This window comes from Trichechus manatus, unplaced genomic scaffold (assembly GCF_000243295.1).
Source record: "Trichechus manatus latirostris isolate Lorelei unplaced genomic scaffold, TriManLat1.0 scaffold00002, whole genome shotgun sequence".
Classification (NCBI taxonomy): Eukaryota; Metazoa; Chordata; class Mammalia; order Sirenia; family Trichechidae; genus Trichechus; species Trichechus manatus.
The window spans coordinates 19,045,866-19,061,318 of NW_004443938.1; the positions used below are offsets into that span (position 1 = coordinate 19,045,866).

A 15,453-nucleotide genomic window follows, 5' to 3' on the forward strand; every position below is an offset into this window, starting at 1 on the left:
GGGAAAGGTGGGGAAGGTGGTCGAAGCCAAGCCAGTGTTAACCATTTCAGGAGGTAGCATATGATCAAGAACCAATGGTGCTAAAGGAAGTTCAGAATGCACTGAAGGCATTGGCAAAAAACAAGGCTCCAGAATTGATGGAATACAATTCAGATGTTTCAACAAATGGATACAGCACTAGAAGTGCTCACTTATCTATGCCAAGAAATTTGGAAAACAGCTACCTGGCCAACCAACTGGAAGAGATTCATATTTGTGCCCATTCCAAAGAAAGGCGAACCAACCGAATGTGGAGATTATCGAACAATATCATTAATATCACACTCAAGTAAAATTTTGCTGAAGATAATTGTAAAACAGTTGCAGCAGCACATCAACAGGGAACTGCCAAACATTCAAGCAGGATTCGGAAGAGGACTTGGAACAGGGGATATCATTGCCGATGTCAGATGGATGTTGGCTAAAAGCAAAATACCAGAAAGATGTTTTATTGACTATGTTTTATTTATGTTTATTTATTTATTTATGCTTTATTGGCTATGCAAAGGCATTCGATGGCATGGATTATAACAAGTTATGGATAACATTGGGAAGAATGGGAATTCCAGGACACTTAATTGTGCTCATGCAGAACCTATAGACAAACCAAGAGGCAGTTGTTTGAACAGAACAAGGGGATACTACATGGTTTAAAATCAAGAAAGGTGTGTGTTAGAGTTGTCTCCTTTCACCATACTTATTCTATCTGTGTTGTTGTTAGGTGCCATCTAGTCAGTTTCAACTCTTAGTGACCCTGTGTACAACAGCATGAAACACTGCCCAGTCCTGGGCCATCCTTGCAGTCATTACTATGTTTAGCCCATTGTTGCAGCCTCTGTGTCAATCCATCTCGGGTTCTTGAGGGTCTTCCTGTTTTTCAGTGACCTTTTACTTTATCAAGCATGATGCTCTTCTCCAGGGACTGGTTCCTCCTGATGCTGAAGGTCCGTCCTTTCTTCTAAGGAGCATTCTGGCTGTGCTTCTTCCAAGACAGATTTGTTCGTTCTTCTGGCAGTCCATGGTATATTCCATATTCTTTGCTAACACCATAATTCAAAGACAGAAATTCCTCTTTGGTCTTCCTTGTTCATCATCTAGCTGTCGCATTCATACGAGGCAATGAAAAATACTATGGCTCAGCTCAGTCTCATCTTAGTCTTTTTTTTTCTTTTTTAACACTTTAAAGAGGTCTTTCCCAGCAGATTTGGCCGATGCAATACGCTGAGTATTTGCTGAGCAAGTAATCTGAGAAATTGGATTGTATGAAGAAGAGCACAGCATCAGGTTTGGAGGAAGACTCATTAACAACCTGTGATATGCAGATGACGCAACCTTGCTTGCTGAAAGTAAAGAGGACTTGAAGCACTTCCTGATGAAAATTATGGACTGCAGCCTTCAGTATGGACTTCACCTCAACATCAAGAAAACAAAAATCCTCACGACTAGACCAATAAGCAACATCGCGATAAATGGAGAAAATATTGAAGTTGTCAAGGATTTCATTTTATTTGAATCCACAACCAACACCCATGGAAGCAGCAGTCAAGAAATCAAATAATGTATTGCATGGGGCAAATCTGCTGCAAAAGATCTCTTTATAGTTTTATAAGGCAAAGATGTCACTTTGAGGACTGACCTGTGCCTGATCCAAGCCGTGCTATTTTTAATTGCCTCATATACATGTAAAAGCTGGACAATGAATAAGGAATACCCAAGAAGAATTGATGCGTTTGAATTATGCTGTTGTGAATAATATTGAATGTGCAATGGACTTTCAGAAGAACCAACAAATCTTTCTCGGAGGAAGTACAGCCAGAATTCTCCTTAGAAGCAAGGATGCGAGACTTCTCAATTACTTTGGGCATTTTATTAGGAGAAGGACATCATGCTTGGTAAAGTAGAGGGTCTGTGAAAAAGAGGAAGCTCCTCAATGAGAAGGGTTGACATAGTTATTGTAACAGTGGGCTCAAACATAGCAACGATCATGAGGATGGCACAAGATTGGGCAGTGTTTTCTTCTGTTGTACATAGGGTCACCATGAGTCAGAATCAACTCAACAGCACCTAACACCAACAACAATGCAATTATCTACAGGTGAAAGGCAGGTCAAAATGTGATCGTAGCAAAACATATCCGAATAAGAATAGTTTGGTTGGGTTTTTCTTCAATATAAAAATTAATGTCACTTATCCGGACAAACACATATGACCTTAACACGTTAATTCACGAGAAACACCATTTTTTCCTTTCTGCAATTGTTTCTCATGTTTTATAAGCTGCTTTTCTGATTCTGTTTCCTACAATTAATTCATTAAGTCCTGGTTTGAGAGTAACAATATTAATTTTATCATTTTGGTCAGCTAATGTGTCTTACTTTTCTGTGAGTGACAAACTGTTGAGCATTTATTCTCGTTATAAGACAAGCTAAGCTCTAGAAAATTTGGCCTGAATTTCCTTTCACCTCTCCTTCCTTGCTTCTGTGTTAGAAATTGGCTAGGAATTGTCAAATACATGTAAATATTTTAATCAATAGATTTGTTGACAGTGAAAAACTCTGTCCAAGGAGATTCAGCTAATGTTAATAATGATTCAGATTTGTGGAGTTTTATATAGTCTACAAGATTTCCTGGGTGGTGCAAACTGTTAACATGCTCATCTCTAGGTTGGAGGTTCAAGTTCACCCATAGGCACCTGGGAAGAAAGACTTGGCAATCTACTTCTGAAAAATCAGCCATTAAAAACCTTATGGAGCACAGTTCTACTCTGACGCATGTGAGGCAGCCAGGAGTCAGAGTCGACCCAATGGCAACTTGTTTTTATACAGTCTACAAACAATACTTATAAATATTACATTTGATCTTCCCACTGTGATATCTAGGGGACATTCCCTGTGCTTGTTCCAAATTTTCTAACCATAAGGCTGCTTTTATAATATAGCAGTATAGTTGACTTACTCTATACAGCAAACAAATATCATTTTTTAATGACCTGAACTCATTTAAAATAAAAATAACAACTGAGAGTCTAATTTCTTTTACCATTAAAAGGTTACATTAGTTATGCTTACTTTTAAGCTTTTAAAAACTAACATATCCAAAATAAGGAAGGAGAACACTACTAACAAATCATTCCTTGTAGCAGCAGTTACTTTTTTTTGCACCATGTACCTTTAAAATGTCTGAATGGATTGCTGTGCAAATGTCATGTGTGTTTCAAAGATGCCATAATTACTAGGTCCAGCTGGAGCACAGTGTCTTCTACATAAGCCCTGGGCTCCTGTAAAAGGTAAAAGCCCATGATAGGCACAAAGCTGCCTATGAATGTGGCAGCATGATTAAATTGTTGAACACATTGACTCATTGGTGCAGCCTGAAAATTATGCTTCTTTGCTTCCTGGGAACATGTTTCTAGATTTTTCAATTTTTTTAAAAAAATTGTATCTTAGGATCTGCTTCAAAACACAGATGCCCACAAAAGAGCATTCCATGAAATCTACCGGACCAGGTCTGTTAACGGGATCCCCGTGCCCCCTGATCAATTAGAGGACATGGCTGAGAGGTAAGACTGCCTGGTTTGAAATGAAGTCTCTTTGTAAAATGCCTGGTGGATGCTTCTTACATTTCTTTTCTTTTCAATGAAATCCTTTTTTCTACAGAGATGCTTACCTTTAGTAAATAAACATAGGGATCCCGAAAGACGTGCTAAGAATGCCAAGAGTCTAATATATTATTAATCGAAAAAAGTAAACCTGAATTTACCCTCAACCTAGAATTTACAGAGAAGCTTTCTTCATGGACTGTATTGTTATTCAGTACTGTAAGGAACATTATGTAATATTGCAAAGGCAGCTTCAAAAAGAAACAGGAGAGATGTGTTGGCAGGGGAAAGAACGAAATCAGACTTCAGTCATGTTTTGCCTTTAAACGCAGAGCTAGAAAAGGAATCAGATCTCCAGATAGCAACCCACCAGAGTTAAAGGGTCCTGTGGCTGCTTTCTCTTGAAAGCCTACATGTGACAGGTTAAAGAAACATTGTTCTGTTACTATTAGTTACATTCTGTGAATTCTCCCTGTTTTATTTCTAGGTTTCATTTTGTTTCCTCCACATCAGAGCTGCACTTGATGAAAATGGAATTTCTAGAATTAAAGTACCGTCTGCTCTCACTGCTGGTTCTTGCAGAGTCGAAGCTGAAGTCTTGGATCATCAAGTACGGGAGAAGGGAATCCGTGGAGCTGCTGCTACAAAATTATACTGTGAGTCTCCCTTGTGCTTTGACAGAGAAATAGAGGAAGCATGGATGCAGCATCTAACACCTACCAATTTATTTGAGGTTATGCTATTTTAATCTCGAATTTAAACATAAAGGTGCGCGTGCGTTAGGTGGGTTAGATAGAAGTTGATGAGCATTTTACAATAATCTGAAATTAAAATCTGTATTTTTAGAAATTTGAGCCTTTAAAGTTCCCTTGTTTAGAAAGATTTTGCTGCATTAATTATGTTGAACAATTGTGACTGGCTTTTATTGCTTAAAAAAAGTTTTTGCATTGCATACCCACAACTTTGACTGTGAGCTCACCATTGAAATGGAATTAAAATACTTGAAGTTTATCTACCTGTCTTTGTGTGTTTAGAAGAACTCTAACTTGTACACATGGGGACTGTCTATTTTTTTTAAGTTAGGTCTGTCTATCCTTTTCATAGTCATTTTCTGAGCTTCATTGATTCTTGTGTGCACTCAGGAAAAGTAAAATTTTGTCTGTGAAGCTCTGCACCAGCTTAATTTGTAAATATCATCTCACATTTTGGGCTGTCTGTACAGATCATCATATATCTACATAGAATAATAACTGCATTAACAAAAGAATTAGATTATTCTGTAATTAGTAGCTTTCATTTACGTGTAGTGTATTCTATTTATTAAAGGTAGATTATATCTCTTAGTAAATTAAACATTGCCCCCTTCTACAGACTTACTGGTAATACATATTTGTTCACAAATTAATCATTAACAGTGCACCTCAGTCTAGTACTATTCCTTTTATGTTTAATCAGAAATTTTAGCAATGATAATTTAATGAAATTTCACAATGTAAATCCATTTCTAACCTGACTAGTCTCAGTGACGTTTTAACATGTGGTGTTTGTAGACCTTTCGAAACAATGTCTTTTGAGAAGTTCAAAGAGTATTACTAACATTATTGTATTGGAATATCAACCTGGTGGAACAGTCCCGTGAGGCATTTGAATCTGATTGGCTGTCTTTAAATAGCTAGAACACAGATGAAATCTGCATAATTATCTACTGGGCACAGAGTGTATCATTTGACATGACTAAACCTGAAAATATAAATGCACATTTGTATTGAATATTTAAAGGGACAACGTAATTGCTTAAGCCTAAAAAATAGGATTTTTCATTTTCCAAAAAAATGAATAAAGGGGCATATCTCAACGGAGGTTCATGTTTTTGACAAATGTTTCCTAGACGATTTAATAAATCTTAAGAAAGATTTCACTGGAAACCTGTTAAATCTTATTTTTTTAAATGCATGTTGTTCACTCATCCCTTAGAAAATGGCATTAAAATGCAACAAAATATAATCCTGGATGCTCCTGTAAAGACATTGTTTCAGTAGGTCTACAAACACCACATGGTAAAATGTCACTGAGACTAGTCAGGTTAGAGATTGACTTACGTTGTGAAAGTTCAATGTAAGGCTGGGCGTTTTCACACTGTTTTATACACTGGGAAAAACTAGAAAGTTTCAAGCATCAAGTCATGTGCTCCAGAGGACACAGTTGGTTAGAGGTGGAATCTGAATTTGAATGTAAATCATTCCAAAACAAAAACCCTTTGCTTAAATGCTGAACTTTACTATGTAACAAAATTGGCTGGAAAAAAAAGCTTTTTTAAACTTAAAAGACTAAATCATTAATATATCTTGTAGCTTGGTCGAATAAAGAATGTAGCTCACATAAATATTAGGGTCATTTAATATTCACCTATACTTGACAACATTTTACACTTACATACTGTAGCCTGAGAGTTGCTATTATTTATGTGATAGACAGCATAGCCTTGGGAGGTGGGGACAGGGCAGGAGGAGGAGATGTCGAAGCCCCACCCGCACCCCGCCACCAGTCACATAGAAATGTGTTTGATTCTTGACTCAGCCTGTTAGTACCCAGGTAGCTTTGTGAATGACTTATTTTCTAGAAGATTTAGTCTTTCTTCACATTTTTAATAATAATAATAGAATAATATGGATTCTCCTAAGGAACAAAGACTGACATAATATTTTCCTTCTACTCTACACAGAGCCTCCCTCATCCTTTTCGGGTTTGTGGGAAACTCATTCTCTTTAGAACAGAATATTTCAATGAGTGTGAAGACTTTCAAATAATACCATAAAATCAGTTTCTTTCATGCAACCCTTTCCTTAGTTTCTAAAAAAACAATTTATTGTAATGAGCCATATGCTCCTACCTAAGAAATAACCCAAGTAACATTCTGATGTAAAGATTTCATAATTATCTTCTCCTTACTCTGAATTCTCAACTCAGTCTTACTCAGCTGCGAAAAAAGATGAAAACACCTCAGAATTAGAGAGTGTGCTTCTTACTCTTATACTAGGCACCCAGGTATGCAGACAAGAAGTACTTCAGGGATTCTTGGAAGATACTTCACAAATGTTTGTTGCAATTAGTTAGGTCAGATGCTACTGATAAGAGATTACATATTGTAATGTAAATCCTTGCAGACCTGGCCATAGTATGTAACACACATTGACTCCATGGCAACAGGTTTGATTATTGGTTTGGCTTCAGTTTTATTATGGAAAAAATAGGCTAACGTTTCATGCATTCTTTCACATAAAAGTAAGAGAGGAGCTCTTGGAATTGTCGATTGTGTAAACATTTATTTTATGATTTGTGATAAGTTATTTTACTAATGTAAATAGCCAATCATGATGAAACCACTCCTCTAAATTTATTTTTAGAATCTGAAGTTATCGGGTTTAGCTCTCTTCAAGTGAAACTGATAAGCTTGCTAATTTTCATATTTATTCTCATCTTGTGAGAGTCGAAATTTAGTTACTTCCACTAGTACTTTGGAGTTAGTGGAATAAAGAGGTATCTTATTTTTCTTGATGTACCGTCAACTTTAAAAGGCCTCTATCCTGGCTTGTTTGTTGAATTTGATACCCAATTTAAGCCTTATTTTGAAAGAAAGAAACTTACACTGTCACTGCAATTTTAAGTATACTTTTGTATTTACACGTGTATTTTTCTGAGAGGTTATATCTCGATAGTTCACAGTGAAACTGAGATTTGGCAGTTCTCCTACTAAGGTGATTCTAATAGACAAAAAATTAATATTACCAAATGGATTTACTGTGTACTCAGAAAAAAAACTAAGGGCCAACTTAAATGAAACAATAAAAATTAAAATAACAAATAAGATATCTCCCTTCACAAATGAATTGTTTAGTCTTTCTAATAGGGAGGCCTCCTTGGGTGGCACAAATGTTAAGTGCTAGACTGACTACCAGCTGAAAACTTGGCAGTTCCAACCCATCCAGAGAGGTGCCTCGGGAGACAGGCCTGGTGATCTGCTTCCCAAAGGTCACAACTTTGAAAACCCTATGGAGCAGTTCTACTCTGTACACATGGGGTCGCCGTGAAATTGACTCAAGGGCAATGAACAACAACAACCCAATAGGGAAGCTCAAAAATACTTTAATGCATCCTTACACCATTTTAATATTCTCAGAACTTCCTTTCTTTTCCCTCTTGGGTGGAACATGAAACTAGAATAAGCTTTTCTTTCTTGTTCATCTTTAATTATTTGTATAATTATTAGCAAAAGAATATTTAAGTCTTTTTGTCCAATACAGGTACCATTTCCACTTTTATTATCATTTAGATCAATTGTTTTCCCATTAGCCTCTTGAAATTTATGCCAGAACTAAATAGTGACTGTTTTCAAAGCTTTGTCAAATGTATTTATCTCTTCAAATTCTTAGATTGGTGTCTCAAACCTTAGGTGTCATTTTCCATTTTTGATCAAACCATAACTTGTTTGTTTGTTTAAATTATTCAGAATTTAAATTACCATAAATTACTCTTTCCCCAGTTGGGGAGTAGGAAATAAAGCTAAATAATGAATGAATCAGACTACTATTGTCTTACGTTATTCTCAAACAAAAATAAGAAGTCTTATTAAAATTATTGAGTTAAGTATTCATCAGGAAACCTCCAATCCCAGGTAACTTCCAGCCTTCTCTATTCACTTCATCCCTAAAGAATAATTAATATATAAGTACATGCTTTAGAAACTTAAAATGATATGAAAAGTACTATATATGTAATGTTTTTAAATATTATCTTGAAACATGACAAACAGTTACCAGTAAAAAACAAAGATGTCTATGAAATTGCATCTCCACGCCAACATCTTCCATCCTCATGTCCAACATCATCAGCATACCATACAGGACTTCAGCTTCTTTTTTGCAAGGTTAATTTTGCATTTTATAAGAGTGACATTTATCAAGTATTTTTAATGGTTCAAATGTAGGAATTCATTACACTATTGAAAGAAACTAAAGAGTCTCTGGTGATATGTTGTTAACTATAATTGCATTATTTTTCTACTTCAGAGGACTAGAAATAATCTTTAATATAGGAATTATTTCATATTTCCTGGAGTTAGCAATAACAAAACTTACCTAATAATTTTGTTTTGCATGTGTTCTTTATTTTATAGTACACATTTGCTTGTAGTGACCCTATTACGTATGTAGATTATATATAGAGATATACACCCCCCACCAAAAAAAAATCAGTTGCCTTCTTGCCGATTCCAACTCGTAGCAACCCTATAGGACAGAGCAGAACTGCCTCATAGGGTTTCCAAGGAGCAGCAGGTGGATTTGAACTGCCAACCTTTTGGTTAGTAGCCAAGCTCCTAACCACTGAGCAACCAGGGCTCCAGATAGAGATATAGACATGTCTTATCTGTAATTTTTTTGAACTATTCAAAATATGGAAACACTTTTAACATGAGTGGAATAAGATCATTTTAGATTTTTCTACTTGCAAACATGTTCTGCCTTCCTTTTATTTTAAGGGAAGTGCTTGTAAATGGCACCATTTATTTATAATCTGAAGTTCCTCAGAACACTCATTCATGAGGATTAATGTTCAAAGAGCAGAAGAATCCCACAGCTAAAACACAATGGGACTCTTTAAAATGTTCTTCCATATTTAGTGCTTTCTAAATGCTAGGCCTAGGCTCTCTATAGAAACATCCGCCTCTTCTAACAGCAAACCCTTGGGTAGCGAAGAAACAGAGTATTTTCTCAATCTAGTGTAGAGTTAGAATTAAAAGCGTGGAATCAATTTGTATGCTTGGAATAAATTTAGATTATTTGTAGCAATGGAATTAATTTTGATATTTTTAAGAAGAGTAAGCTTAGGAAATTTGAGTAAAATATCCTTAAAGCTAAATAATGAATTAACCAGACTACTAACCAATGTCTTACTGAGTTCTGGTGGCACAGTGGTTAAGAGCTACGGCTACGAACCAAAGGGTCAGTTCACTTTATTCTCAAACTAAAAAAAGAAACACTGAAGTAACTTGATGTTCCCCTTTCTGTATAAGCCTAGTGTTTGCTACCTTCTAACCATCGCCCCTTTTCTAGTCTTTTATAGAAAATAGCAAATTCTTTGAACAGTATGAAGTGACATACCAGATCTTGAAGCAGACAGCTGAGATGTACGTCAAAGCAGATGGTTCAGGTAAAACACACAACAGAATTTGTTGCGGTGTTGAATTCAGTCAGATTTAGAAACTACAGGTTTCTGCGTGATCAGATAATGTTTATTCTCTGTAGAATTATTGTGTGACAATGGTATTGTCTTGGAGAGCCCATACTGACCCAGGCCCCTTAATTGTTCTTTTGGCCAGGGGACTTTGTCCAGTGCCTAACCTGGGTCAGGATATTCCTCTGTGTGTGTGTGTGTGTGTGTGTGTGTGTGTGTGTGATCTCCTAAGAGAGCGCAGAATAAGCATCCATCTTCTAAATTGCAGTTTTCCAGTCTATTTTTAATTCTGAGGATTAAAGGCAAAACAAAAAAAATTAAATAGCTTGAGTATCATACTCAAGTAAATGAGAGCTTTAAAAAAAAAAAAGTTGCCATCCGGTCAATTCTGACTCATAGTGACCCCATGTGTGTCCGAGTAGACCTGTGCTCTAGTAGGGCTTTCAATGGCTGATTTTTCAGAAACAGATACCAGGCCTTTCTTCTGAGTTGTCTCTGCGTGGATTTGAACCTCCAGCCTTTCAGTTTAGCAGCCCAGTGTGTTAACCTTTTGCACCACCCGTTAAGTTAGTGTAGACCCAAAAGTTGTAAAATATTTTTGTTTTTGATGTTAAATGCTTGTCATATTTGTTGAAAAATGAACTGTAGCGTTTGTTATTTATATTATATGTCTCCATCTATTTGGGTACATATAAAATGCAAACTAATACACATGTGCCATTGTTTGCATCCCATTTATCAAAAATTTTAAATGCATTCTCATCTTTGTAAATACCTGTGAATAACGTATTGTTATTTCCAGCATCAGCTGAGTGAGGTTCTAACATCACACCTGTTAACTTTATAATCTAAAGAAGGCCTGTAAAATGTTCGCTAGCATATAAGACCCAAGAAAAAAGGTTGGTGGATATAAAATGTAAAATAAGCAGTATAATATGTTTTAACTGTTTCAGTGGAGGAAGCAGAGAATGTGATGAAATTCATGAATGAAACCACTGCTCAGTGGCGTAACCTGTCTGTAGAGGTGAGAAGCGTGAGGAGCATGCTGGAAGAAGTCATTTCTAACTGGGATCGGTACGGCAATACTGTGGCTAGTCTTCAAGCTTGGCTAGAGGATGCTGAAAAAATGCTAAGCCAAACAGAGCATGCCAAAAAGGTAAGATTGTTCTATACAAAGGAAAAAAAAACTTTATGTAAATTTAGAACTGAGCGATTTTGCAGTGCCCGTCTACTCAGGACCATTATATATTTGCAAGTATGACTCAAGAATCCTGACCTTGCCTGGCAGGTTGTTTAAGATTAGTGAATTATTTTTGACCAATAAATACATTGCCTAATAAAAGTTCTGTTAAGACAATTCCCTCTTTGATCAGTTCAGCGTTTGACTTTTGCGTTCAAAAGAACAATAACTGGTGGAGGGTCAGTCAAACCCATTGGACAGCAGAGGGCGCTATACTCACAATGTGCTCTGTATGTGACGGGCCTGTATAGGACCCATCCACTTGGATTTCCTTATTTCGGAGACGATTAGAACAACTTTGGTTAACATAGTGCTGAGTCTGTGTAGTGGCATACGCCAGTTGAACAACAAGCCCATGACATTTTTGTCTCTTCGGATATTCTTTTTTAGATTTTATCAACCCTCAGTCAAGAGTCTTTTTCTGGATAGGAGTGAAATTTTTTTTTTTTTTTTTTGCCAGTTATGTGTGTGTGCTTCAGGAGGAGGTGTGTGTGGAGAGCTACTGTATTATTTTAATGTCACTGCTGTGTAAATATCAATGAAACGAAGTAATTGCTACATAATTATTTTATTTATATTTGTTTATACAATCATTTTGTAAGTACTTCACTTGAAGTAGCCAGTAGAAAACTCAAAGCAATCATTGAAAACAAATAAGCAATAATGTATTTTGTAGAAACATGGTAAAAAATACTTTCCTTTTCATTGTAGATTATGGGGAGGGTAATATATAGTTCTGGGCCATATTGAACAAGAAGAAAATTAAATCTTAGCTGTGTCCGTGGTTTGTTCATGAGTAGATTTTAAATGTTGATTGTGGTAGATAGGTTGCTAGATGCATTGCATTCATAAGTTCTGATTCTTAGTTTAACTGTATTATTCTGTATTCCTGAGTAAGCAAATCTTCTAAATACATACAACAAGCATTCCAGCATGGCCACCAATAAAGTATTAACATTCCCTAACCATGTCTTTCAGATGGAAAATCAATTTATATGTAATAGATATTAAAATGTCTTGGTATGGGCCAGAAACTGTTTCATTGCCAAGTGTGCTACCTTGAACAAATAAGGAAGAATGTTATTTTATTAAGTGTTGTTGACCTAGCTATTTAATTTTTAAGTTTTTTCCTTTGATAGTTTATCTCCATAATTGACAATTACCTTGATGCAATATATTCAGATTTCAAAATCAAAAGTAACAGATTAAAAGTTAACTTAGAATGTTTTTTAAAGAACGCCATTTATTTTCCTAAAATATTATGCCTTTTGTATAACCTTAACACTGGTATTTATTAGCTAGAAGATGATGTACATATCTCTTAGACTTAACGAAATTCAGCTCTTTTCATCTGTAAAATAGAAATAACAGAAAATGGTCACAATTTGTTGTCTTCAGCAAAGAATATGGCATATGTTCTTCTGGAGCAACAGAGGAAGGAGAGTTAGGAATAGGAGGATATGGAATCTGTGGCTAATTGCCTTCATGAACAATTGCCTCCTTTGCCATGAGACCACTGGAGGGTACCTGGCTACCGTTACTGAACATTTTGATCAAAGTTTCTATAGAAGAATCCTGATCAAAAGGGGGGAAATTCGGAACAGAATTTCAATTTCTCATGGAATCCAGACTTTCTGCAACCAAGGAGGCTGCATGAACTCCTGAGACTATTGCTCTGAGATAATCTTTAAACCTTAAAGCAAAAATATTCCTTGAAGTCTTCTTAAAACCAAATAATAGTTTAGCTTAACTAGTAAAAAATGTCTGCCTTGAGCATTGTGCTCTTTTAAGAACTATCCATATGGGATCAAAGTGATGACAGCAACTCAAAAGTTTAGATAGGAACCTTAGTGGGCAGTGAGTTTATGTCAATGGGGGAGGAACAGCTCAGAAAAGGAGGGTGAGAATGGTTGCACAGCTTTAAGAATATGATCAGTGTCACTGAATTGTACATGTAGAAACACTTGAATTGGTGTATGTTTTGCTGTGTATATTCTCAACAACAAAATGCAAAAAATATATGGCATATGTTCTTATAAAAAGACTGATTATTTCGAGTTCATGTTTTTTAACCTCTTTTTTAAATATTGTATTTTGAAAGAGATTTAAGATTTACCTTAACATTTGTGCAAGTTTTAGAAGAAAGATATTTCTCCTAGTCTGGTCACAGTTATTAATTTTTGGTTTATGGTTTCTAACACTGTGCATTCTTTAATGTTTAGGATTTTTTTCGAAATTTGCCTCATTGGATTCAGCAACACACTGCCATGAATGATGCTGGCAATTTTCTAATTGAAACGTGTGATGAAATGGTTTCCCTGGATCTTAAGCAGCAATTACTCTTGCTAAATGGGCGATGGAGGGAGTTATTTATGGAAGTCAAGCAAGTATGTCTCTCAAATATATATAGTCCCATAATGCCTACGTGTTAGAACTGTTGTGTTAAGCGCTCTGTTTAGACATTGTTTTATTCTTACAGAATGAGCTTCTTAATGCAGAGTATAGATATGTTTAGAACTGATATGTTTTATATTTGGTAAGTCATTCTTTTCCATTTTCAATGGAGGAACAGTACATAAATTATAATTTGATTAAGGTCTATGTTGACATATGAGATCTACTTGTATGAAATGATTCATGCTTTATATCAGAGCTAAGTTCTTAGTTTTTATGCTAGTTCCTTTTTTCTTTCACACTAATGAACTTAATTAAAACTTATTTAAAATAAGAATCAAGAGTGAGAGTCTTTTTTTAACCATAACAATTCCAGAAAGTATGTAGAAGTGAAGGTGAAGGAAGTCTGGAGGGTCTGCTTTATGGTTTTTCATAATGTTGCCCTCGCCCTTTTCTTAACAGTACGCTCGAGCTGATGAGATGGACAGAATGAAGAAAGAATACGCAGATTGTGTGAAGACCCTGTCTGCTTTTGCAACTGAAGCCCAGAGGAAACTTTCTGAACCCTTACAAGTCTCCTTTATGAATGTCAAGTTATTAATTCAAGATTTGGAGGTGAGGGGAGATTCTGGACCATGAAAGATATATTCTATCGTTAAGAAAAATAAATTAGAAGGGTTACTTAAATGACTGCAGAAGCTATTTCTGTGTCTCCTTGGACAGGTCCTCCATATCCTGATTTGCACCTCTTATAAAAAATATGTATTTGACTTTTGTAAAGTTATGTTTTGACCAGATAGAGTACCTTCAAAATGGTTGTTTCAATTTGGAGACTTTCTAAAACCGAATTATAAACGACGAAGAGAAAACAGGAGACTTCTATAGATAATGTGTCCAATGATAAGGGATTTGTTCAGTGCTTTCAACAATAAAGGTTTTATTAAATGAGTTGCAGCAGTTCCATATATTGAATACTCTGCAGCTCACAAAAATAAAGTAGTAGAAGAATATTTAATGACATGGAAAGATTTTGTAATATATTGTTAAGCTAGAAAAGCAGTCAGCATTAGAATTTTTAAAATGGATATAAACACACCGGGAGAAAAGATATCTAATGTAATGATGAGGTGTTAGTTCTGGTTATCACTGTGTGTGAAGATGATAGGAGAATGCAATGTTCCTTATGCAAATGTGTCTACTTTCAGAATTGTCTACATTGGCAATGCATTGCTTTATTAAGGAAAAAAAAAGGTTGTTTAATATTTGAAGCCACAGGAGTAGCCACAGATTGTGAACATGTGTTTACATGATATCATATTTACATAGTATGTTAACATGTATTTTTTGAAAGTTTGAAGATTACTTGAGTTAATCTTTATGTTTACTTAAGGATTTATGGTCACTTTTAAATGGAAGCTTTTATTGATTTATATATTAATAAGGAAGGAAAAGGAGTCCCTGTGTGGTGCAAATGGTTAAGCACTCAGCTACTAACTGTAAGGTTGGTGGTTCGAATCTACCCAGAAAATCCTGGCAATCTGCTTCCAAAAGGTCACAGCCTTGAAAACCCTATGGAGTAATTCTTCTCTTTACATGTGGGGTCACTATGAGTCAGAATCCACTCAGTGGCAATTGGTACTGGTAATGAAGGAAATGGAGCCCTGGTAGCACAGCGGTTAAGAGCTATGGCTGCTAACCAAAAGGTCGGCAGTTCAAATCTACCAGCTGCTCCTTGGAAGCCCTATGGGGCAGTTCTACTCTGTCCTGTAGGGTCGCTATGAGTCAGAATCGAGTCGACGGCAACAGGAAAAACAGGAATAAGGGAAAGTATTAACTGGAATCTCCAAATACCTGTTATAGGCATAGAATTTTATCTGATGCATATTGGTTTGTGTTCTGCCTTCTTTGGAGTCCTGAAGTTCAAAGGCAGTACTCCACGTATTAATGCATT

At 35.8% G+C, this 15,453-nt stretch overlaps 1 protein-coding gene across 16 annotated transcripts in view; it reads left to right on the forward strand.

Annotated features, from left to right (window-relative positions):
- The window catches only part of SYNE1 (spectrin repeat containing nuclear envelope protein 1), a 540,309-nt gene that overhangs the window by 185,709 nt on the left and 339,147 nt on the right, over positions 1 to 15,453 (forward strand). For 13 of the 16 annotated variants that reach the window (XM_023728949.1, XM_023728947.1, XM_023729001.1 and 10 more), the window contains exons 13-19: positions 3,486 to 3,598; positions 4,125 to 4,293; positions 8,448 to 8,561; positions 9,748 to 9,844; positions 10,822 to 11,024; positions 13,331 to 13,495; positions 13,965 to 14,117. In XM_023728949.1, coding sequence (XP_023584717.1) covers positions 3,486 to 3,598; positions 4,125 to 4,293; positions 8,448 to 8,561; positions 9,748 to 9,844; positions 10,822 to 11,024; positions 13,331 to 13,495; positions 13,965 to 14,117 — 1,014 coding nt within the window. The remainder of the gene's footprint in view (positions 1 to 3,485; positions 3,599 to 4,124; positions 4,294 to 8,447; positions 8,562 to 9,747; positions 9,845 to 10,821; positions 11,025 to 13,330; positions 13,496 to 13,964; positions 14,118 to 15,453) is intronic. The other 3 variants (XM_004368822.3, XM_023728978.1, XM_023728983.1) reach the window with 1 other exon arrangement.